The 25,502-nt window shown below is 41.6% G+C and overlaps 2 protein-coding genes across 5 annotated transcripts; one reads left to right on the forward strand and one right to left on the reverse strand.

Annotated features, from left to right (window-relative positions):
• The first annotated feature begins 1,788 nt into the window (after positions 1–1,788).
• LOC139379114 (butyrophilin subfamily 1 member A1-like) lies at positions 1,789–10,259 on the forward strand. Its single transcript, XM_071121941.1, has 9 exons — positions 1,789–2,045; positions 2,276–2,333; positions 3,732–4,097; positions 4,278–4,571; positions 4,697–4,789; positions 5,030–5,059; positions 5,402–5,437; positions 5,612–5,647; positions 5,752–10,259. Exons 1-9 carry the CDS (start codon positions 1,998–2,000, stop codon positions 6,417–6,419), a joined length of 1,629 nt encoding a protein of 542 aa, XP_070978042.1. The 5' UTR covers positions 1,789–1,997; the 3' UTR covers positions 6,420–10,259.
• A 1,923-nt stretch (positions 10,260–12,182) lies between these two features.
• On the reverse strand, positions 12,183–21,569 carry LOC139379116 (L-rhamnose-binding lectin CSL1). 4 transcript variants are annotated; one of them, XM_071121943.1, is made up of 13 exons: positions 21,332–21,569; positions 21,134–21,157; positions 20,954–21,016; positions 19,939–20,053; positions 18,384–18,499; positions 16,187–16,228; positions 15,959–16,094; positions 15,224–15,333; positions 14,259–14,303; positions 14,036–14,165; positions 13,804–13,910; positions 12,525–12,583; positions 12,183–12,418 (listed from the first exon to the last, which is right to left on the reverse strand). In XM_071121943.1, the coding sequence occupies exons 1-12, from the start codon at positions 21,360–21,362 to the stop codon at positions 12,570–12,572; spliced, it is 933 nt and encodes a 310-aa protein (XP_070978044.1). In that variant the 5' UTR covers positions 21,363–21,569; the 3' UTR covers positions 12,183–12,418; positions 12,525–12,569. The 4 variants fall into 4 exon arrangements, with proteins under 4 accessions (XP_070978044.1, XP_070978046.1, XP_070978045.1 ...); XM_071121945.1 differs by having other exon boundaries at positions 12,525–12,574; positions 21,332–21,482; XM_071121944.1 differs by having other exon boundaries at positions 12,525–12,574; positions 20,954–21,022; positions 21,332–21,470.
• Between the last annotated feature and the right edge of the window lie 3,933 nt (positions 21,570–25,502).

Raw genomic sequence — 25,502 nt, forward strand, 5'->3', positions numbered from 1 at the left:
CGTTGCCATGCCAAGCTGGAATTTTGTACATTGTATTGTCAGAAATGTCAAGTTTAGAAAAAGAGGCCTGTGAAGAAGGGTTCCTTTAGGATCCAGGTTAGGCAGAGATACTTTGTAATGTCCAACTGGCTTAGTCATGATGGTAACACTGACATATCATGACACCCCTCCATCTCCAGAACTACAGCACAGTATACTCCAAATGCCATTCTGTTTGGGTTGTAAGTTTGTTAGATGAATATTTCACATTAAAATTGCCCTCTTTCATGCATTTCATGCTGTCTTTCATTTTTTGTCCTGTTGTCCACATGGGAAACCATCAGACCAGGCTAAACATTTTGTGTGAATTTGAGAGTCCATCTAGTATCATTTACCTGTACTGCATGTAACATCTGTGGTTTGGCATTGTTTAGCATGAGCGAAATAGGCAATGTGTATTATTTAAAGTACTTAATAAAAATATGTTAAAGTACTCCTTAAATAGTTTTTTTGCAGTATCTACTACACATTATTATTTATATTATTGACAACTTTTACTTTTACTTCACTATATTTGTAATGAAAATAATGTACTTTTTTTCTCCATACATTTTACCTGACACCCAAAACTACTCGTTGCATTTGAGTGCTTAGCAGGACAGGAAAACGGTCCACTCAGGCACTTATCAAGATGGCATCCCTACTGCCTCTGATCTGGCAGACTCACTAAATGCAAATTCTTTGTTTGTAAATTATGTCTGTGTCACGCCCTGATCTGTTTCACCTGTTCCCGTGATTGTCTCCACCCCCTCCAGGTGTGGCTTATTTTCCCCAGTGTATTTATCCCTGTGTTTCCTGTCTCTCTGTGCCAGTTTGTCTTGTATGTTTCGTCAATCATTGTGGTTTTTCCTGTACTCTTTCGCAATTCTCATTTTTGTTGTCCTCCCGGTTTTGACCTTTGCCTGTTTCTGGACTCTGTACCCACCTGCCTGACCATTCTGTCTGCCTTGATCATGAGCCTGTCTGCCACTCTGTACCTCCTGGACTCTGATCTGGTTTTGACCTTTATGCCTGTCCACTACTATTCTCTTGCCGACCCCTTTGGATTATTTAACATTGTAAGACTCCAACCATCTGCCTCCTGTGTCTGCATCTGGGTCTCGCCTTGTGCCTTGATAGCCTGAATGTTGGATTATGCCCCTGGCTACATTTTTTTTTTTAATCAACAACATAAACAAGACAATTGTGCAGTCTGGTTTGCTTAATTTAAGGAATTTGAAATTATTTTTACTTTCACTTTTGATACTTAAGTATATTTTAGCAATTACATGTACTTTTGATACTTAAAGTATTTGGGTTTTAAATATACTTAAGTATTTTACTGGGTGACTTTTACTAGTGTCATTTAATATTAAGTTATCTTTATTTTTACTCAAATATGACCATTGGGTCATTTTTTCATGAGTTGCATTTCACTTTGATTTAAAAAAACAAAAAAAAAACGAATTGAATTGAAGGTGTTATTTCACACCAGATTTAGTCTTTCCACCTATAACCCATCCGAATGTAAAATAGATGTTCATCATTTAATACATACTGTAGATAGAAATGGTCTATACCTCACCATTCAACTGTACAACAATATGTACATAGTGTTACAATAGTGATTTTTTTTTCAGATTATTTGAGTGAATGTTTTTATTTTATTTTTTAAACACATTCATTTGACGCGTGTCTTTTTTTGACACTCAAAGACCAAACGGCGTTCCATATCTATCTTGGTTTAGTTCTGAAAGTCTACAGTACATTTGAACAAATTCGAAAGTGAAAGTACACTGCGACCAATAGGCACAGCACATTTATTGTTCTACGGTCTTGTCGGGTGAAGATCAGGTCTAGTTATTCGCATAAGTGTGATTGAGATATTATATGATAAAGGATTGTAATCATTATTTTCTGAACTAATATTTCCCGACTTCATTTGGATGTCGTGATTTTTCAGAGATTTTACGCACGACATGCCACCTTGCGTTATTGAAAAAGACAGCTCGAGGGCCCTGTATACAGTAAGTAGACCTTCGCTTTTAAAGGTACCTCGTGGCGTAATGTGGTTTACCTTTGTCGAATTTGTAATAAACTATTGCGGAAATACAGTATTTAAATGATTTTTGCACGATCGACCATAGCCCAATCAATATATTTTAGATTGCTATTTGAAGGTGAAAGTAATATGTGCCCACGAACGATAGGCAGGATTTCAATATAGTGAAATTAACATTTTTTTCATTTTTTTCAGGTTATGTGGTTGTACATATTGGCAGTTTGGGGTGTATCTCTCTCCACTGCCACTTCTGGTGAGTAGCCAAGACTAGTAGTGGCGGTTTAAATCTTTACTGAATTATAACAATGAATCAATAAAGGAACTGTAATAGACTAATTACTGTATTTGTATAGACCTATTTGGAATCTTTTGCCGGCGCAATTCCTTCCCGTCACACCGACATATAATTATTCAATTATTGCACCCACACTGCTCGCACGCGCCAACGATGGTCTGCGTTGCCAAGGGAAAGAACAGTAGTCAGTTCTATTTGTGACGCTGATCGCGCTGAAAGTCCTGCCTCTCCCATCTCCTCATTGGTTTAGAAGCAGATACCCATGTCCTATCTCATTGGTTTATAGAAGCAGATATCCATGTCCCATCTCCTCATTGGTTTATAGAAGCAGATACCCATCTGCCTTCTCCTCATTGGTTATACCCTCCTGTGTGACTGAAATACATCAGTGGTGGTAATAAACCTTTTATGAAAGTTATTTGCCAATGAGATTTTTTCAGTGTGATTACAATTGCACTAGAATAGTTGATTTTTATTATTTAATTGATATTTTTTGCATGTTTTAGTATTTTATAGTTAGTGCCTGTGTTTTGTTTTGCATGATGTAGCAATGTAAGTTGTTGATCTGTATTATGAATACATTAAAACAATTAAAAATATATATAAAAAAAGAAAGAAAGTTAGTTGCCAATTGCCATATAAGTCCAAAGAAGAAAAATCCTGTAAGGAGGAGAGATGACTAGAAACGATTCTGTTGACCGGTTTATGTGTGGATTAATTGTCGGAGTAGAGGACCTTGTGCATCTCAGGTAAAATAAAAACTCAATGTTCATATCCCAGGACAAATTAGCTAGCAATAGCAAGCTAGCTAAATAGGACAAATTAGCTAGCAAATGCAAGCTAGCTGACTTAATTGCCATAAATGTTTAATGCTTTTTTACCTGTCCCCAAATTAATATAATTCGTTCAGAGTTAGTTTTGATATTTTATTAACCTGCGTGTCTTGATCTCGTTTGGTGTGGGGGGACAAAATCAATTTGCTCACGATGGCTGTTAGAACTTTGTGGCTGTGGTATCCAGTGACAGTTTTCTAGCTTTGCAAAGGCGCCTGATCCCGCAAGCTAATATTGATGTTGTATCTGCAGCGTGAATCAGTCTGGTATTTACAAGGCTACAGGTTTTCTAATGGATGTTACAGATTTGAAGATATCGGATCTTTGGATACCAGACCACAAATGCATTCTAGGCTAAATTTTGGAGGTGCCTTGAGATGTATTTGACAAAAAACAAACAACACATTTCTGAGGCTTTTAGTAATAATAACTTCATGACTTTTGACATTTTAAACTAACCAAGTTAAAACAAAGTAAAACGGTGTCATCAGCAGATGGTGACACTTTCTTCTTCCTCTATCAGAAATGTTCACGTGTTCGGTACCCGAGGATCCGGTCTCGGCACGGTTGGGACATGTTGCCACCATGCCATGCTGGCTCACCCCTTCCATGAACGCAGAGGGCCTGGAGGTGCGTTGGTACCGGCCCAAAGATTTCGACAACCCGGTCTTGCACTACAGAGAGAGGAAGATCCAGGAAGCATCACAGCAGTCCCAATACGTGGGCCGCAGCTCCCTGGGGCTCCGGGAGGTTACTTCAGAAGGGCTGAAGGGAGGGGATGTGACCTTGAAGCTGGTTAATGTCACTCTGAGAGACCAAGGGGAGTATGTGTGTTACGTCAGCAGTAACCAGGACTATGAGACTGCCAGTGTCTTTCTCAATGTGACTGGTGAGTTTATTCAAGCAAAACATATCCAGGAATGATGCTACAGAAATGAAATGATATCCATCATTCTTTCTCCATCATTCTTTCACAAATAGTTGAATTAGCCAAGGTAAAAAAATATATATATTTTTATTTGAGACTTTAATCCCCTCCTCCTTAATGTGCACTTAATCTCCTTCCCAGTGATGGGCACCCCTCCTCTCCTCTCAGCAGTCAGAACAGATTCTGACTCTGTGAATGTGAGCTGTGTTTCCCATGGATGGAAGCCAAGGCCCAGGCTACAGTGGTCAGATGGGAGGCAGACTCTGAAACCTGAGAAGCTGGACTACAGCAGTGGTGCCCATGGTCTGGTGTCTGCCCACAGCTGGGTCCTCTCTTCCTCCTCCAGTGCTCCCTGGGTATCCTGTTCTCTGGTTCTGTCTGAAGGGGAGGAGTTGGAGGGAAGAGTGGACCTACGGAACGTGGCGGCTGTACCAGGTCAACAAAGATAATAACCGTGTTTCTTTCTGCTATGAGCATATGCTGATCTGGAACCTATTACAAGGTGTGTGTGTCCACCAGTTTGTTGAATTAAATAAGGGATACCTTCTTTCCACTTACAGAGACTTCATCAGGACTGAAAACAGCTGTCATCATTTTAGCTCTGCTTCTGCTCCTGTCCGTTGTCTTCGTCGGTGTGCTCTACAAAAAGACAGGTCAGGGCTATGTTTTGGTTTTAATAGTTATACTATATATTGATAAGCATACAATGCCATGAAAATGTTAAGACTGGGTCACATTTGAACTTGAGCCTAAAGAGGGTATGGAAGCCTCTTTCCACCATATTTGGATTACCTACAGGAGAAAACATTAGGCAAGTCATCAAGACATCTCCTAATGCCACCTTTATGCCTCCTATGATTCGATTGAAAACTCATGTGTGTTTTGCTTTTCAGGAAACAAATCAACACATGTGATTACAGGAGGTAAGGAATCTATTTATCCGCATCACACTTTTCAATGTCAGTGTTCATAATTTGATTTTCAATGCTTAACTTTATAACCATGTGTCCTAAATGTTGTGGTATTTTATACTGTAACTAGGCCTACATTGATCCTGTAAGAGAATACAATTAAAACTCTAAATTAGCACTACATCAAGTCAATGGACACTAAATTATAAACACTACCTATGGACCATATTCTGTGCATTTAGTCACCACAATGTAAGATATTGCCTTTCTTTATCATATGGCAAATATTGATCCAAAAATACTTACTGTACAGAATACGTTTAACATTTTCCTACTCTCCCTGTTTTTGTGTAGATATAGTGGACATCGAGACTATGAGACAACCTGAAGGTAATCTATTTTGACATTTTCCAAAGAGAATCTGAATTTATTCTGATATTGCCTTTCTTTATCATGCAAGATGCCTCACTTCTAAGAGTGTATAGCAAATATTGATCCCTAATACAGAATACTTACTGTACAAAATACATTTAACATTTACAAATTGTTCCTGTTTTTGTGTAGATTTAGTCGATATGGAGACTATGAGACAAGCTGGAGGTAATCTATTTTGAAATATTTCTGATACATTCTGATTATTATTATCATTATTGTTGTTATTACGGTTCATTGGCATCTCCTGATTCTGTGTTTGTCTTCAACAGTGGATGTCACATTGGATCCCAAGACAGCTCCTCCTTATCTGACAGTTGGTTCAACTGGTAAAATTGTGAGAGACAGTAAAGATAATCCATGTCCTCCGGGTGAGCATGCTTGTATACTTGGAACATGTGGTTTTACCTCGGGCAGCAATGCTTACTGGGAGGTTGGACTGCATAATGAGCAGGTAGGCGGTAAAAAATCCTGGTGGGTTGGACTGGCAAGTGGGCCTGTTAAAAGACATGGTGATGTACCAGCCACACCTTCCAATGGTTTCTGGTTCCTGTCCTCAGACAAAGAGAAAGGCTTACGGCTTAATATGGCCCCCGACATCCTACTTCCTGCCAATCCTAGACCTCAGATACTAGGGGTGTATTTTGACTATGACCAAGGAGTACTCTCTTTTATCAACGTAAAAGACAATAAACTGATTGTCACTGTGAGAGCTATGTTCATTGGGGAGGTGTTTCCTCTTTTTAACCCAGGTCAAGGTGACACAGCCCCTATGACGATATTAGATGCTAGCCACTATAAAACAGAACCTGTAGAAGTTTCTGTTTCTGAAAGAGAGAGTAAAGTCGCTCCACCTGCTGAAGAGGCTGAGACTGTTGCCCTTCTAGCTTTTAACCAAAGTCGCAATCATCAGACTTCTCAATCCAAAGATTGTCTTTAAATGTCTGTAACACAATGAAAACTACAGCACTATATTTTAACACATTGTTTTATGTATCTAGTGCACTTCATATTAGGGTGTGTACCGTAGTATTCTGCACTGGTCCAATTCATCATCATCTCCTTGCTCTTCTCCTTTGTCTGCAGTGCAATTGGATTTGATTTGACTAACATGGAAACATATGATTGGTGAAAGCAGTGTAGTAGGTGGATGTAGTGGATGGATGGATGGATATATATTGTAAATGGATGGATGTAGTAGATGGATGTGGTAGATTGATGGATGTGGTTGATGTAGTGGATGGATGGACGTAGTAGAGATGTAGTAGTAGATGGATGGATGTAGTAGCGATATAGTAGATGGATGTAGTAGATTTATGGCTGTAGTAGCGATATAGTAGATAGATGGCTGGATATAGTGGATGGATGTAGTGGATTGATGGATGTACCGTAGTAGAGAGATGTAGTTGATGGCTGGATATAGTGGATGGATGTAGTGGATTGATGAATGTACCGTAGTAGAGAGATGTAGTTGATGGATGGATGTAGTAGATGGATGTCTACATGGTGTTTGGTTTGACCATCCCCTGTTTTTCACAGCAGTGCAGAACAGGAGACGGAAAGAGAAGCTCCTTGCAATATAGCCGCTTTCTATAGTGCTCACCATTATTATTTTAATGGTAGAGCCATCTGGTGACATTTCATTTGAAACCGTAGGATTTTTCCCTGTTACAGTTTGCAATATAGAGCAACGTACTGCTCACTAGAAAATATCAGATTAGACTGACTGGAATATGTGCATTTAAAAGCAAAAAAATCCTACTGGGAAAAATCATTTTCAACATCCAACTGGAAAACTTGGCCATCTTTCTAGAGCTCCATCTTTCCGACTTGAAGTTCATTGACTTAATGTTCGTTTTTTCCCCCAAGTTCCCAGTTATCTTGAAAGCAACATGACCACCACATGCAGGTACCATCAGTTCAGGAAAATAAAAAGCGAATTATTTAAATTTATGCTCAGCTGTGCATCGCAAGTGCTACACCAACTGATCTATTTTGTTAATCAAAGCTTGAGATTTGAAATGTAATATTGTCTGAGAGGAACAATATTGGCAGTCTAGGGCCGTAGCCAATATCCTCTGATAATGTATTAGGCCTCCTGAAAAAAATCTTAATTCCTAACAGAACTGTTTTTATAATTTTAATGTAAAAATCTCCAAATCATGTTTAAAATAAAAAAATCTTAAAAGTTGATCTCGGCATGCAATATGTTTTTTGGTTGTGGGAGTCTCACCTGGCCCAATACACTATTTGGTGTTTTGACCAATCAGACCAGGTCTGAAAAGATCTGATGAGAAAATATCTGATGTAATTGGTCGAAATACCAATTAGTGGGAAAAAAATATGAATTACTGAGGATAATAGGCCACTCCTATTTGCCATATCTGTATACCATCTATTGCCTCTTGCATCTATGCCGTTCGATCATTGCTCATCCATATGTGTACATATTCTTATTCCATTTCTTTACTTAGATTTGTGTGTATTAGGTAGTTGTTGTGGAATTGTCTTGGCCAGGTCGCAGTTGTAAATGAGAACTTGTTCTCAACTGGCCTACCTGGTTAAATAAAGGTGTTCTCAACTGGCCTACCTGGTTAAATAAAGGTGTTCTCAACTGGCTTACCTGGTTAAATAAAGGTGAAATAAAAAAAATTAAGTGTTCACACTGTGAGAAATTTTACAACATGTCACAATCAAATTGTATTTGTCACATGTGCCGAATACAACAGGTGTAAACCTTACAGTGAAATTCTTACTTACAAGCCCTTTTTCAACAATGTAGTTTTAAGAAAAATACCCCCCAAAAAACAAGAAATATAAGTAAAAAAGAATTAAGAACAGCAGTAAATAACAATAGTGAGGCTATATACAGGGGGTACCGGTACAGAGTCAATGTGAGGGGGCACCGGTTAGTCGATATAATTGAGGTAATAGATACATGTAGGTAGAGTTATTAAAGTGACTTATGCATAGATAATAACAGAGAGTAGCATGGGGGTAGAAGCCTCTTGAACCTAGACTTGGCGCTCCGGTACCACTTGCCGTGTGGTAACAAAGACAACAGTCTATGACAATTTTTAGGGCCTTCCTTTGACACCGCCTAGTTGTAACTGACAGTTAGACTTACAGGTTATGTCGTTGTCTTTTGTTTGAATTGTTTTACGTGTCCGCTGTGCGGGAGAAATTATAATACAAGCGGAACTACGTAGCTAATACTGTTGTAACGGGGATCCTTATTGCAGCGACACACTTTTGGAGGGAAGGCAATCCTGTGCTGCGTTAGCTAAGTTTTCATGTCATCGGGTGTAGTTCATAAAGGTTGAAGAGTGTATGTTAGGATGAAGTGTGAATTCACACCAGAAATAATAAGGGTGAAGTTTGATTTCCTCCCTTCTGTAATAAGCAGCCAATGAGGTATTTTCTCCTTTATTCATGTGTTTAATCTGAACCCGTTATAACGCCGGTTAAACTGTTATGTATGTAGGCACTTCAGAGTTATACCAAGCTAATAAATCACTCGTAAGATAAGGAGGTTGTAAGAGTGGGCTTAACTGTATTTTTCATTTACCTTATAGTTCTCACGGAAGGTGATAATTCTGACTAAAACTACAGAATAAAACCGCCAGTTAAAATCAAGGAACGGTTGTGCTCGTGGTTACAGAAGGGAGCTACACTGGTATAGAGGTCCTTGATGGCAGGAAGCTTGGGCCCCAGTGATATACTGGGCCGTTTGCATTACACTCTGTAGTGCCTTGCAGTCGGAGGCCGAGCAGTTGCCATATCAGGCAGTGATGCAACCATACTCTCGATGGTGCAACCATACTCTCGATGGTGCAGCTGTAAAACCTTTTGAGGATCTGAGGACGCATGCCCAATCTTTTTAGTCTCCTGAGGGGGAATAGGTTTTGTCGTGTCCTCTTCACGGCTGTCTTGGTGTGCTTGGACCATGTTAGTTTGTTGGTGATGTGGACACAAAGGAACTTGAAGCTCTCAACCTGATCCACTATAGCCCCATCCATGAGAATGGGGGCCGGCTCGGTCCTCCTTTTCCTGTAGTCCACAATCATCTCCTTAGTCTTGATCACGATGAGGGAGAGGTTGTCCTGGCACCACACTGCCAGGTCTCTGACCTCCTCCCTTTATGCTGTCTCGTCACTGTTGGTGATCAGGCAAACGTAATGTTGGTGTTGGAGTCGTGCCTGGCCGTGCAGTTATGAGTGAACAGGGAGTACAGGAAGGGACTGAGCACGCACCCCTGGGGGGGCTCCAGTGTTGAGGATCAGCGTGGCAGATGTGTTGCTTCCTACTTCCAGGAGGGGACTGAGCACGCAATCTGAACGTCTGGGAACATTTTCACGTTAGGAATATTTTTTTTTACACATTAGTTAGGATGTTTTCATTTTTGATAGGGTGTTTCCAAATATATATTTTGTGATTTTTCTTTAGTATCGACATAATTTCTAATTCCATGTATTAGCTGCATTTGTATAATGTCAAGTCAACTGTAACGTGTCAGTTAAGAATGTGTTTCTCGTAAATGTAAAAAATATATATTACATTTTTTTTTTTACAATGGTTTTATTTTTCCAGTAATGTTGTGGTAGTGCTACTGTTTCTCCTGCATTATGTCAACATAATGTAGCGAATGCTTCAGAATTTTTACACTTAATAAGTTGTCTAATTTTTTTTATTGTTGATTAGTAACTATGTACACTGTGCCAGTATGATATTGTAAATGACAAAAAAAAGGAATAAAAAAACAAATGGCGTCATAAACAAATTCAAGTAGGTGTGCCTTGTTTCATACTAGTTTGACTGAGACAGTGGTAGAGGTATAGTGAGGTAATCAGGCACACATTGTGTCTGGATATCTTACAAGTGTGGATGAATCTGGACAGTGAAACCGTTTAAACCATAATTAGTGAGTGTGGATGAGGTAAGAAAATGATGGTTGTCTTATCAACAATGACAAGCTACCGAGGTCTGACAGCTTGGATGGAAAATGACTGAGGATAATGGCGGACGATATTGCCACTCCTATTTGCCAGATCTTCAATTTAAGTCTACTAGAAAGTGATGGTTGTCTTTTCAACAATGACAAGCCACCGAGGTCTGACAGCTTGGATGGAAAATGACTGAGGATAATGGCGGACGATATTGCCACTCCTATTTGCCAGATCTTCAATTTAAGTCTACTAGAAAGTGATGGTTGTCTTTTCAACAATGACAAGCCACCGAGGTCTGACAGCTTGGATGGAAAATGACTGAGGATAATGGCGGACGATATTGCCACTCCTATTTGCCAGATCTTCAATTTAAGTCTACTAGAAAGTGATGGTTGTCTTTTCAACAATGACAAGCCACCGAGGTCTGACAGCTTGGATGGAAAATGACTGAGGATAATGGCGGACGATATTGCCACTCCTATTTGCCAGATCTTCAATTGAAGTCTACTAGAAAGTGATGGTTGTCTTTTCAACAATGACAAGCCACCGAGGTCTGACAGCTTGGATGGAAAATGACTGAGGATAATGGCGGACGATATTGCCACTCCTATTTGCCAGATCTTCAATTTTAAGTCTACTAGAAAGTGCGCGAAAAAGTAATTCCGCTGCCTAAGAATAGGAAAACCCCCTTTACTGGCTCAAATAGCCCACCTATCAATCTTTACTAAGGACATACCCCTGGCTTTGAGTAAAGCCAGCCTGTCTATGTATGAGGATGACTCAACACTATACACGTCAGCTACTACAGCGACTGAAATGACTGCAACACCTAACAAAGAGCTGCAGTTAGTTTCAGAGTGGGTGGCAAGGAATAAGCTGAATCCTAAATATTTAAAATCATTCACTAAACCTCAACTAAATCGTGTACTAAATAATGTGGAAATTGGGAGCAAGTTGAGGTGACTAAACTGCTTGTAATAACCCTGGATTGTAAACTGTCATGGTCAAATCTTATTGATACAACATTAGCTAAGATGGGGAGAAGTCTGTCCATAATAAAGTGCTGCTCTACCTTAACAGCACTATCAACAAGGCAGGTCCTAAAGGCTCTAGTTTTGTTGCAGGATGAACCAAACTTGTGGAGATCTACAATTTTTTTTCTTTTGATTTCTTTTGATTTTCTCATAATGTCAAGAAAAGAGGCACTGAGTTTGAAGGTAGGCCTTGAATTACATTCATAAGTACACCTCTAATTGACTCAAATTATGTCAATTAGCCTATCAGAAGCTTCTAAAGCCATGACATCATTTTCTGGAATTTTCCAAGCTGTTTAAAGGCACAATCAACTTAGTTTATTTAAATTTCTGACCCACTGGAATTGTGATGCAGTGAATTATAAGTGAAATAATCTGTATATAAACAATTGTTGGAACAATTACTTGTGTCATGCACAAACTAGTGGAGTGGTTGAAAAACAAGTTTTAATGAATCCAACCTAAGTGTATGTAGACTTCTGACTTCAACTGTACATAAATATAGATATTTATTTTTCATTCGCTAATCACACCTTTTTCGTATCTAAGGCCATAATCACTCCCAGAGCATTGAAGTGTGTAATACCAATGCAAAGTGTAATAATAATACCAATTGAAATGTGTAATACCAATGTCCATTCGGTGTAAATAGCCTTCTAGAGTCAGGCACTACTAACATGGTGAAACGTCAAGAAAAACGTTTTTCTGTCTCAGAAGAAAAAGTCACATTCATTTGATTTTAATTGTAACGTATCTCTTGACATCCAAATCAATAACATAGGGTTGTGTTCTCTAAAAAAACACTGGTCTGAAAATGAGCCGGCTACACATTAACATTCAGTCACTAGTTTGCACGTTGATTTATGGATTGGTTTCTTATTAGTTGATTTTATCAGGGGTTCATCGTGTTTGATTATGGAGTAAATCCAGAGTAAAAAGGCCATCCAGTCGAAGTTCTTCTGTTGAATGAAAGAAAGACACAAATAAAAAGATTCAGTCATGCGTTTATCACATCACTTCATATGGGTTCATATGTAGACCAGCAGTAGAGTAGACAGGACTCACCGGTGGAGGCGGACAGGAAGTGGCAGCAGCCGAGCCAGGCCATCATTACACTGTAGGGGCTGAGGTAGGTTACAGTCAGAGGGTGTGTCTCCATAGTCTACAGTGTCTTCCTCTCTACTATCTCCATAGTCTACAGTGTCTCCCTCTCTACTCTCTCCATAGTCTACAGTGTCTTCCTCTCTACTCTCTCCATAGTCTACAGTGTCTTCCTCTCTACTCTCTCCATAGTCTACAGTGTCTTCCTCTCTACTATCTCCATAGTCTACAGTGTCTTCCTGTCTACTCTCTCCATAGTCTACAGTGTCTTCCTCTCTACTATCTCCATAGTCTACTGTGTCTTCATCACCTCTCCTACATTTCAATCGTCTACAAAGCCTTCCTCTCTACGCCTCCTCTCTTTCATCTCCTCCATCCTCTTCTTCCTCTCCTCCATCCTCTTCTCTGCATCATGTTAACAGTACAGTAGCTTCCTCTCCATCATCTCAATAGTCTACAGTAGCTTCCTCTCCATCATCTCAATAGTCCACAGTAGCTTCCTCTCCTCTCTATCATCTCAATAGTCTACAGTAGCTTCCTCTCCATCATCTCCATAGTCTACAGTAGCTTCCTCTCTATCATCTCAATAGTCTACAGTAGCTTCCTCTCCATCATCTCCATAGTCTACAGTAGCTTCCTCTCCATCATCTCAATAGTCTACAGTAGCTTCCTCTCCATCATCTCAATAGTCTACAGTAGCTTCCTCTCCTCTCTATCATCTCAATAGTCTACAGTAGCTTCCTCTCCATCATCTCCATAGTCTACAGTAGCTTCCTCTCTATCATCTCAATAGTCTACAGTAGCTTCCTCTCTATCATCTCAATAGTCTACAGTAGCTTCCTCTCCATCATCTCAATAGTCTACAGTAGCTTCTTCATTTCCTCATCTTCTCTCCTTCCTCTTGTTTCATCTCCTCTCCTTATCTCCTCTCCTTCCTATTCTTGTTTCCTCATCTCTCCTCTCCTTCCTATTATTGTTTCCTCATCTCTCCTCTCCTTCCTATTCTTGTTTCATCTCCCTCTCTTCGTCTCCAGTTCTTCTTCCTCTCCTGGTCTCCTCTCTTTCTTCACCTTCCCCTCCTTATCTCCTCCCCTCATCTCCTTCCTCTCCTCCTCTCCTTCCTCCATCCTCTTCTCTTTCCTCTCCTCTTCTCTTTCCTCTCTTCATCTAATCCCCTTCCTCATCTCCTCTCCTTCCCTCATCTCCTTCTTCTGCACTTAGCTGATAGCTGTTTTGTACTCACAGCCTCCCAGACAGGTGTAGGAAACCTCCAGGTATTTGTAGGTTCCATAGCAGGGGTCCCCGAAGACCGGATCAAGCCCCACAGTGCACTGACTCTTTCCCTCACACCTGCAGAGTTACACATTTATAACACAATTATAACACACAAGGGGGGATATTTGTAAACCAACTTTCAACACCACTGACATCCCCAAACTAGAGAGGAGAGATGGGGAGATGGATAGAGAAAGTACCATTGTTTGACAACGTCCAGGGTTTTGGGTTGCAGACAGTTCTGGTTGCTGAGCTCGTGTCGTCCAGCAGAACAGGTAGAGCCGTCTCTACGGCCGTAGTTAGCATGAAACACCTTTATCACACCCTTACCTACACACACACACACACAATAATTCAATTGCACCCTTACCTGCTGAGGGGGGTGTTAGGTGAGGGTGTTTGTGGGTGTAATCATGTGCTCACCACAGTCCAGGGAGCTGGTTGAGCCCTCGCAGGTGATACTTGTCTCTGAAAACACAACGCACACACACAACATCAGCCCTGCTGTCGAGACACAGCATCAGCCCTGCTGTTGAGACAGCATCAGCCCTGCTGCTCAGACACAACATCAGCCCTGCTGTTGAGATGATGGGGGATAAGAAAAAGGATGAAGAGCAAGAAAGAGAGGTGGGAGGAGCAATCAAAGAGAGGTAGGAGGAGGAATGAAAGAGGTGGGAGGAGCAATCAAAGAGAGGTGGGAGGAGGAATGAAAGAGGTGGGAGGAATGAAAGAGAGATGGGAGGAGGAATGAAAGAGAGGTGGGAGGAGCAATCAAAGAGAGGTGGGAGGAGGAATGAAAGAGAGGTGGGAGGAGCAATCAAAGAGAGGTGGGAGGAGCAATCAAAGAGAGGTAGGAGGAGGAATGAAAGAGGTGGGAGGAGCAATCAAAGAGAGGTGGGAGGAGGAATGAAAGAGGTGGGAGGAATGAAAGAGAGATGGGAGGAGGAATGAAAGAGAGGTGGGAGGAGCAATCAAAGAGAGGTGGGAGGAGCAATCAAAGAGAGGTGGGAGGAGGAATGAAAGAGAGGTGGAAGGAGGAATGAAAGAGAGATGGGAGGAGCAATCAAAAGGAGGTGGTAGTAGGAATGAAAGAGAGGTGGGAGGAGCAATCAAAGAGAGGTGGGAGGAGCAATCAAAGAGAGATGGGAAGGAAGGAGTGATTGTGACAACCCAGTATGGGGCTCCATTCATGAAAAAGTGTTGACTACTTTGTATCATGCACAAGCACATTTCCAATGACTAATTGTTCATTTGACACCCCTACACAGGTTGTTGTCCACTGTGCAAGTACAATATAGGTGTCAGAAGTGGAATGTCAGTGAACAACAACCTGTGCTTGGTATCAAGTGAACGACAAGCCCATTGGACAGGAGAGGGAGAATACTGACTAGCAGGAAGGCAGATGTAGGTGACGTCCAGATATTTGTAGGTTTCGACACAAGGGTCCGAGATTTGATTCACTCTCATGTTCACCTCACACGTCTGCTTCCCGTCACACCTGGAACAACCACAGAGCAACACCAGTAGAACCATAACAAAGCCACTCCATAACTCCAACATAACCTGTAAAAACGGATATCTGGAGCTTGTCTGAGCGGTTGGCCTCAGAGCCCTCTGAGCCCCTGTACTTGACGCTGATTTGATCAACAAGCTCTCACAGTCTCACTGCAAAATTAGACGTTTGTCCACATTTCTCCAAACGTCAAATTTTGAAGTTACTTTAAAGCCTACTTGATGGTAATAGTGTTGCCCCTAGTGGCGACATGGGTTAAGTTCAGCGTTTAGGGACACAAACAACTAAGATTAACTTCAGGCATTCATTCCGATTGGTTAGATGAAGCTTAAAAACAGAAAAACGACTACCCTGTTAAGTTTTGCTATGTATTAAGACTTGCCTCGATAACTAAATGTGGATGGATGGTGCTGTGGTCTGAACAGCAGCAGTCTGTCATATAGACCTGGGTTCTAGCTCCAGGTACTTGTTTTGTTTGCACCCTAGTGGACGGTTTTGACGGAGCTTCCTGAGGACGTTCAAAAATGTCAAATTCCAACTTGAATCTGGAATGATTTGACTTGGCTCTGCACACTATAGTGTGTGTGGGTGTGTGCGTGCGTGTGTGTACCTCTGTGACCAGAGTGCCAGAGTTCCTTCCTGGGAACACTTTGTGTTAGTCAGCTCACTCTGAGGTCGTCCCTGACTACAGGTCTGGCTGTCTATGCGTCCATAGAGTGCTTTCTGGAGAAAGACCACCCCATCTCCTATGAGAGAGAGCAAGAGAAGCGGGAGCATGAGAGACTCACGAGTCAACTCAACTAAGTAACCGATTGGCACACAGAGTGTTGTTTCTTACCACATTCCAAATGCACCACACCATGACAGGTAGTCACCTTCTCTGTGGACGACAAAAATTTGACTCATACAAACACATCACACATACATCATATTGAGAAAAAGATTCAGCATATTTCTGTGTGTGAGCATGAATGTACAGTTGAAGTCGTAAGTTTACATACACTTAGGTTGGAGTCATTAAAACTCATTTTCCAACCACTCCACAAATTTCTTGTTGACAAACTATAGTTTTGGCAAGTCAGTTAGGACATCTACTTTGTTCATGACAAGTAATCATTCCAACAATTGTTTACAGACAGATTATTTCACTTATAAATCACTGTATTACAATTCCAGTGGGTCAGAAGTTTACATACACTAAGTTGACTGTGCCTTTAAACAGCTTGGAAAATTCCAGAAAATGATGTCATGGCTTTAGAAGCTTCTAATAGGCTAATTTACATCATTTGAGTCAATTGGAGGTGTACCTGTGGATGTATTTCAAGGCCTACCTTCAAACTCAGTGCCTCTTTGCTTGACATCATGGGAAAATCAATAGACATCAGCCAAGACCTCAGAAAAAAATGGTAGACCTCCACAAGTCTGGTTCATCCTTGGGAGCAATTTTCAAATTCCTGAAGATACTGCGTTCATCTGTACAAACAATAGTACGCAAGTATAAGCACCATGGGATCACGCAGCCGTCATACCGCTCAGGAAGGATCTCCTAGAGATTAACGTACTTTGGTGCAAAAAGTGCAAATCAATCCCAAAACAACAGCAAAGGACCTTGAGAAGATGCTGGAGGAAACAGGTACAAAGTATCTATATCCACAGTAAAACAAGTCCTATATCAACATAACCTGAAATGCCGCTCAGCAAGGTAGAAGCCACTGCTCCAAAACCGCCATAAAAAAAGTCAGACTACAAATTGCAAACGCACATGGGGACAAAGATCGTACTTTTTGGAGAAATGTCCTCTGGTCTGATGAAACAAAAATAGAACTGTTCGGACATAATGACCATCGTTATGTTTGGAGGAAAAAGGGGGAGGCTTGCAAGCCGAAGAACACCATCCCAACCGTGAAGCACGTGGGTGGCAGCATCATGTTGTGGGGGTGCTTTGCTGCAGGAGGGACTGGTGCACTTCACAAAATAGATGGCATCATGAGGGATGAAAATTATGTGGATATATTGAAGCAACATCTCAAGACATCCGTCAGGAAGTTAAAGTTTGGTTGCAAATGTGTCTTCCAAATGGACTATGACCCCAAGCATACTTCCAAAGTTGTGGCAAAATGGCTGAAGGACAACAAAGTCAAGGTATTGGAGTGGCTATCACAAAGCCCTGACCTCAATCCTATAGAAAATTTGTTGGCAGAACTGAAAAAGCGTGTGCGAGCAAGGAGGCCTACAAACCTGACTCAGTTACACCAGCTCTGTGTCAGAGTCGTAGGAAGTCAGGCGCAGGAGAGTCAAACGGAGTGTAAATGGAGTCTTTTAATAAATGCCCACTTAACATGCTCCAAACACTAATATGTACATACATAAATAAACATGGGTACGAGGACCCGTCGCGCACCGATACAACATAAAACAACACTTGACATAAAACAATCTCTGACAAAGATATGAGGGGAAACAGAGGGTTAAATACACAACGGGTTATGAATGGGATTGAAACCAGGTGTGTGGGAAGACCAGACAAAACCAATGGAAAATGAAAAATGGATCAATGATGGCTAGAAGACCGGTGACGTCGACCGCCGAACACCGCCCGAACAAGGAGAGGCAACGACTTCGGCAGAAGTCGTGACACTCTGTCAGGAGGAATGGGCCAAAATTCACCCAACCTATTGTGGGAAGCTTGTGGAAGGCTACCCGAAACATTTGAAGTTAAATAATTTAAAGGCAATGATACCAAATACTAATTGAGTGTATGTAAACTTCTGACCCACTGGGAATGTGACAAAATAAATATTAAAGCTGAAATAAATCACTCTCTATTATTAATCTGAATTTCACATTCTTAAAATAAAGTGGTGATCCTAACTGACCTAAGCCAGGGAATTTTTACTTGGATTAAATGTCAGGAATTGTGAAAAACTGAGTTTAAATGTATTTGGCTCAGGTGTATGTAAACTTCCGGCTTCAACTGTATGTGTGTGTGAGTGTGTATGTGAGTGTGTGTGTGTGTGTGTGTGTAGGTTACTCACTGCTCTCCAGGCAGCCATAGGTAACGTCCAGGAAGATATTAGTCAGGTATGCAGAGTTACAGAGGTCACACACACTGCCGGAGGTCGCCACATCACACTTCTCATTTCCATCACACCTGGATGAGCAGTAGTAATGTCACACACCTAAAACACCACCTTACTTAGGTTTTTTTAAAAACATGATGTTATTTCGCTCCATTTCCCCTCTCTGTGCTATCAGTTTTAGGACCACTTTCTTTTTCAGTGCAGCTCAGTTTTTCTGTGAAGCTGTTCTTGATAAGATTCCCATCTGGCTGAACTACGGTATTCAGACCCCTTGACTTTTTCCACATTTTGTTACGCTATTCTAACGTATTAAATTATATTTTGTCTTCTTTAATCTACACGCAATACCCCATAATTACAAAGCAAAACAGATTTTTCATATTGTTTCAAATTTATAAGGAGAAAACCCCAGAAATATGACATTTACATAAGTATTCAGACCCTTTACTCAGTACTTTGTTGAAGCACCTTTGGCAGTGATTACAGCCTCGTATTCTTGGGTATGATGCTACAAGCTTGGCACATCTGTATTTGGGGAGTATCTACAATTCTTCCTGCAGACCTTCTCAAGCTCTGTCAGGTTGGATGGGGAGTGTCGCTGCACAGCTATTTTCAGGTCTCTTCAGAGATGTTCGATCGGGTTCAAGTCCAGGCTCTTGCTGGGCCACTCATGGACATTTAGAGACTTGTCCCGAGGCAACTCCTGCATTGTCTTGGCTTTGTGCTTAGAGTCGTTGTCCTGTTGGAAGGTGAACCTTCTCTCCAGCTCTGGAGCAGGTTTTCATCAAGGATCTCTCTGTACTTTGCTACGTTCATCTTTCCCTCGATCCTGGCTAGTCTCTCAGTGCTTGCCGCTGAAAAGCATCCCCACAGCATGATGCTGCCACCACCATGCTTCACCGTAGGGATGGTGCCAAATTTCCACCAGACATGACGCTTAGCATTCAGGCCAAAGAGTTCAATCTAGGTTTCATCAGATCAAAGAATGTTGTTTCTCATGGTCTGAGAGTATCTAAACATTATTATAATATCTCCAAAGCAATTGCCTCTCTATGAACCACTGGCTACTTTTTCTATATCAACACACCTGCTGGTAACTCTGAACTGGTTAGGACAGCTCATGAGGTCTCCTCAGTATCTGTCGACTAGGTGTGACTCTCATGACTAAAGAGGTTTCATGCATAGCTTTTATTTCTACCCATAAGAGTAGGAGTAAATTGTATCTATTTTCAGCACTTACAACACATTTTCTACTCTGAGACGCTTTGTGGATATGCCCCGATTACTGTAAAATTGCTGGAAACATGGCAACAGGACACTGAAGTTGGGAAATAAACAATGTTGTAAGCAGAACATAGCAAACATGCTTGCTATTGACTGAAGTTGTGTGCTGTGTGGGTGGTGTGCTGTGTGTGCGTGCGTGCGTGTGTGCGTGTGTGCGTGTGTGCGCGTGTGCGCGTGTGTCTGTGTGTGTGTGTGTGTGTGCGCGCGTGCGCGTGTGTTTACAGACCTGTTAGACACATCGTTGAAGGCCTCTGTATCGGAGCAGGCTTTAGGTCTCTCGTTTGATGACAACTTCTCAATAGTGCTGAATTTGACCCCATACACCATGATCACACCGTAATCTACACACACAAATAAGAGTTTAAATATAATAACATAATGATAATAATAATTATAATTATAGTAAATAACAACTTCACACTGGAGTTACTTTACCACACTGGAGTTACTTTACTACACTGGAGTTACTTTACCACACTGGAGTTACTTTACTACACTGGAGTTACTTTACCACACTGGAGTTACTTTACTACACTGGAGTTACTTTACTACACTGGAGTTACTTTACTACACTGGAGTTACTTTACCACACTGGAGTTACTTTACTACACTGGAATTACTTTACCAGAGTTACTTTACCGCACTGGAGTTACTTTACTACACTGGAGTTACTTTACCACACTGGAGTTACTTTACCGCACTGGAGTTACTTTACTACACTGGAGTTACTTTACCACACTGGAGTTACTTTACCAGAGTTACTTTACCACACTGGAGTTACTTTACTACACTGGAGTTACTTTACCGCACTGGAGTTACTTTACCGTACTGGAGTTACTTTACCGCACTGGAGTTACTTTACTACACTGGAGTTACTTTACTACACTGGAGTTACTTTACCGCACTGGAGTTACTTTACTACACTGGAGTTACTTTACCACACTGGAGTTACTTTACTACACTGGAGTTACTTTACTACACTGGAGATACTTTACCACACTGGAGTTACTTTACTACACTGGAGTTACTTTACTACACTGGAGTTACTTTACCAGAGTTACTTTACCACACTGAAGTTACTTTACCAGAGTTACTTTACCACACTGGAGTTACTTTACTACACTGGAGTTACTTTACTACACTGGAGTTACTTTACCAGAGTTACTTTACCGCACTGGAGTTACTTTACCACACTGGAGTTACTTTACCAGAGTTACTTTACCACACTGGAGTTACTTTACCACACTGGAGGCTGGGATCACCACACGTCAGGAACCTGCGCTGAATCTCTGACATTCCATAACCTGGAACAGGAAAAAAATGATATTTTTTCACCTTTTTATTCTCTGTCACCTCGATGAGGGTTTTGAGCCTTGAGCTACACCTACCATCAGCAATCACTGTTAGATGACTAGACTTACCCAGAAAGAGGCTGGCCTGCAGCGCTGGAAGAAAAGACAAGAGAATATACTCCTTATAAATGTGTCCTTTTGCTGATAAAAAAAAACGACATACACACATAGGAGGAGCAGTGCCCCTGGAGCCCGTCAGAGGTTGAGAGGAGAAGAGAGGAAAAGGATGAAAAAAACAAAGAGAAATTAGAAGAGTAAGAGACTTACCGGCGAACAAAATTGATTGTCCAAGGAGCATTCTGTCTACTTTATCAGGGATCTCTATAGGAGAGACAGCTTCTGAGTGTCTGACTGTATTGAATGGCTTTGCCCACGTAGTGAGATACGAATAACAGTTGAACACGTGAGCTGTTACTGGAACATATTCCCTCTTTACTCTGTTGACCAATCCCCCCCCCCCCCCCCCCAAACACACATAAACACACACCTTCAGTCAATATAGAGTGAGGATGAAAGAAAGTACAAATGATTATAAAACAGGCGGGTCTAATCCTGGATGCCGATTGGTTGAAAGAGTATGTCAGACGTTATCTATTTCACAACTACTCACGGCTGTACCTCAATCAACATGCCTATTTACTGTTCTATCTGAGGAATCACTGTGCATCCACTATTCCATCAGCCCAGCCATTCATAAATATAATCTCCACTGTCCCATCAACCCAGCCATTCATAAATATAATCTCCACTGTCCCATCAACCCAGCCATTCATAAATATAATCTCTACTGTCCCATCAACCCAGCCATTCATAAATATAATCTCCACTGTCCCATCAGCCCAGCCATTCATAAATATAATCTCCACTGTCCCATCAACCCAGCCATTCATAAATATAATCTCCACTGTCCCATCAACTCAGCCATTCATAAATATAATCTCCACTGTCCCATCAGCCCAGCCATTCATAAATATAATCTCCACTGTTCCATCAGCCCAGCCATTCATAAATATAATCTCCACTGTCCCATCAACCCAGCCATTCATAAATATAATCTCCACTGTCCCATCAACCCAGCCATTCATAAATATAATCTCCACTGTTCCATCAGCCCAGCCATTCATAAATATAATCTCCACTGTCCCATCAACCCAGCCATTCATAAATATAATCTCCACTGTTCCATCAGCCCAGCCATTCATAAATATAATCTCCACTGTCCCATCAGCCCAGCCATTCATAAATATAATCTCCACTGTCCCATCAACCCAGCCATTCATAAGTATACTCTCTACTGTCCCATTAGCCCAGCCAGACATTTTATAAATATAACTTCCACTGTAAAAAAAAAAACACCCATCTAGACCTTATTTCCACTCGCTTTTAGACAAAACTATGAGGAAACAAAGTGGCAATGAGGTTTATTTTATGAAGGGCAGAAAGAGAGGAGAGAGAGAGAGATTGACCAAGGATTGATCCATGTAATCCACAAAAGTGGAGACACATTTGACCCCAATAACTACCATGGCATAAACATCAACAGCAACCTTGGGAAAATCCTCTGCATTATCATTAACAGCAGACTTGTACATTTCCTCAGTGAAAACAATGTATTGAGCTAATGTCGAATTGGCTTTTTACCAAATGTCCGTACGTCAGACCACATATTCACCCTGCAAAACCTAATTGACAAACAATCCAAAACAAGTGGAAAGTCTTCTCATGGTTTGTTGATTTAAAAAAAAAAAAGCTTTTGACTCAATTTGGTATGAGTGTCTATACAAATCGACAGAAAGTGGTGTTGAGGGAAAAATATATGACATTATAAAATCTGTGTCCCCAAACAACAAGTGTGCTGTTAAAATTGGCAACAAAACACAAACATTTCTTTCCACAGGGCCTTGGGGTGAGACAAGGATTCAGCTTAAGCCCCACCCTCTTCAACATATATATCAACGAATTGGCGAGGGCACTAGAACAGTCTGCAGCACCCGGCCTCACCCTACTAGAATCTGAAGTCAAATGTCTACTGTTTGCTGATGATCTGGTGCGCCTGTCCCCAACCAAGGAGGGCCTACAGCAGCACCTAGATCTTCTGCACAGATTGTGTCAGACCTGGGCCCTGACAGTAAATCTCAGTAAGACAAACATAATGGTGTTTGCAAAAGGTCCAGTCACCAGGACCACAAATACAAATTCCATCTGAACACTGTTGCCCAAGAGCACACAAAAAACTATACATATCTATGCCTAAACATCAGCGCCACAGGTAAATTCCACAAAGCTGTGAACGATCTGAGAGGCAAGAAGGGCCTTCTATGCCATCAAAAGGAATGTCAAATTTGACATACCAAATAGGATCTAGCTAAAAAATACTTGAATCAGTTATAGAGCCCATTGCCCTTTATGGTTGTGAGGTCTGTGGTCCGCTCACCAACCAATAATTTACAAATCGAGACTCTACATGCAGAATTCAGCAAAAACATCCTCCGTGTACAACGCAAAACACCAAATAATACATGCAGAGCAGAATTAGACCAATACCCACTAATGATCAAAATCCAGAAAAGAGCAGTTAAATTCTACAAATACCTAAAAGGAAGAGATTGCCAAAACTTCCATAACAAAGCCATCACCTACAGAGAGATATTCATTTGTGGATGTCAATCACCCATTTCGTATGATATGTTACAAATTACAATTAGTATTATATTTTACGATTTGCAAAATGTAAAATATGATACAATTTCTGGCTATGTTGCTATTGTTAGCTGGTGGCTAATGTTAGCTAGCTCGCTAGCGTTCTCTAGGCTAGGGGTGAGGGGTTAAGGTTAGGTGAAGGTTTAGCTAAAAGAGTTAAGGTTATGAATAGTGGAAGGATTAGCTAACATGCTAAGTAGCTACAAAATAACAAAAAAGTAGGACGTTTTTGAAAAGTTGCAAATTAGCAAAATGTTTCGAGACGTTATACACGTACCCGTCAACCCCTACCGAATACCCTCCTTTAGTTTTTGATCTAAGTAACCATGTCTTATGTACGAAACGTAACATATCGTACTACATGGAGTGTCCCCGATTTACGTACAGAATAATAAGACAAGCTCTAAGACCAGGTTGGGAGGGGAGGTAAGTATAACCCTGTGCCAAACTTACAGTATGAGTTACAGTATGTTATTTTTCTGTTGTGTGGGTTGAAGCGTTGTTTGTGAAATACACTTAATTATACGAGTCAATAGTCCCTCCGGGGAGGAGTCAATAGTCCCTCCGGGGAGGAGTCAATAGTCCCACGGGGGGAGGAGTCAACAGTCCCTCAGGGGAGGAGTCAACAGTCCCTCAGGGAAGGAGTCAATAGTCCCTCCGGGGAGGAGTCAATAGTCCCACGGGGGAGGAGTCAACAGTCCCTCAGGGGAGGAGTCAATATTCACTCAGGGGAGGAGCACTGTTCCAGACAACATTTTGGGAATTTGATTGAAACTCTTTAACAAAACAACTCCGTCTCATATATACTGTCACAATATAAACTCTGATGGTGAAATGTTGCACTGTAGTGGTTGGTCTGTAACTCTGATCTGAACAGTATAAAGAGAGGATTTGGTGTATTTTAATACATTTGAATACACATATAGGCCTACATACACACAACTACGTACACAAAGACTCTTACCTGTCCCCCCCTCCACCACCACCTGTCCTCCCTCCACCACCTGTCCACCTTCCACCACCTGTCCCCCCCTCCACCACCACCTGTCCTCCCTCCACCACCTGTCCACCTTCCACCACCTGTCCCCCCCTTCCACCACCACCTGTCCCCCCCTTCCACCACAAAGACTCTTACCTGTCCCCCCCTTCCACCACCACCTGTCCTCCCTCCACCACCTGTCCACCTCCACCACCTGTCCCCCCCTTCCACCACCAAGACTCTTACCTGTCCCCCCCTTCCACCACTAAGAGTCTTACCTGCCCCCCCCCCTTCCACCACTAAGACTCTTACCTGCCCCCCCCCCCCCCTCCACCACCAAGATTCTTACCTGTCCCCCCCCCTCCACCACCAAGATTCTTACCTGTCCCCCCCTTCCACCACTAAGACTCTTACCTTTCCCCCTCCCTTCTACCACATAGACTATTACCTGCCCCCCCTCCACCACATAGACTCTTACCTGTCCCCCACCTGGTGTCTCAGATGTGTGTTGGTTGTAGGCTTATGCTATGTGCTGTATTTTGGGGGCGGGACTTATTACTGGAGTTTTTAGACATGACTTAGTATCTGGTCTGTCTCCCTCAAGTGGTCAAAGTCAGTAACTACAGTGTGTGTGGCTCTGTGGCATGCTGCTAACCCTTCAGACCAGGGATGGGCAACTGGCGTCCCCTTTTTTAGGCCCACGGATCAATTTCAGTCGGGGGTCTCAACTTACTGTTGAGAGTTAGAGTAGTAGAATAC

Source organism: Oncorhynchus clarkii, chromosome 21 (genome assembly GCF_045791955.1).
Source record: "Oncorhynchus clarkii lewisi isolate Uvic-CL-2024 chromosome 21, UVic_Ocla_1.0, whole genome shotgun sequence".
Classification (NCBI taxonomy): Eukaryota; Metazoa; Chordata; class Actinopteri; order Salmoniformes; family Salmonidae; genus Oncorhynchus; species Oncorhynchus clarkii.

Excerpts from the sequence above, each read along its gene's own strand:
- LOC139379114 (XM_071121941.1), top strand. The coding sequence starts at position 1,998 with ATGCCACCTTGCGTTATTGAAAAAGACAGCTCGAGGGCCCTGTATACA. Across the intron at positions 5,060-5,401 it reads AACACATGTGATTACAGGAG|ATATAGTGGACATCGAGACT; the intron begins GTAAGGAATCTA and ends GTTTTTGTGTAG. Across the intron at positions 5,438-5,611 it reads GACTATGAGACAACCTGAAG|ATTTAGTCGATATGGAGACT; the intron begins GTAATCTATTTT and ends GTTTTTGTGTAG.
- LOC139379116 (XM_071121942.1), bottom strand. The coding sequence starts at position 21,362 with ATGCTCCTTGGACAATCAATTTTGTTCGCCG. Across the intron at positions 21,158-21,331 it reads ACAATCAATTTTGTTCGCCG|CGCTGCAGGCCAGCCTCTTT; the intron begins GTAAGTCTCTTA and ends CTTTTCTTCCAG. Across the intron at positions 20,054-20,953 it reads TGATCCCAGCCTCCAGTGTG|ATTACGGTGTGATCATGGTG; the intron begins GTAAAGTAACTC and ends TTGTGTGTGTAG.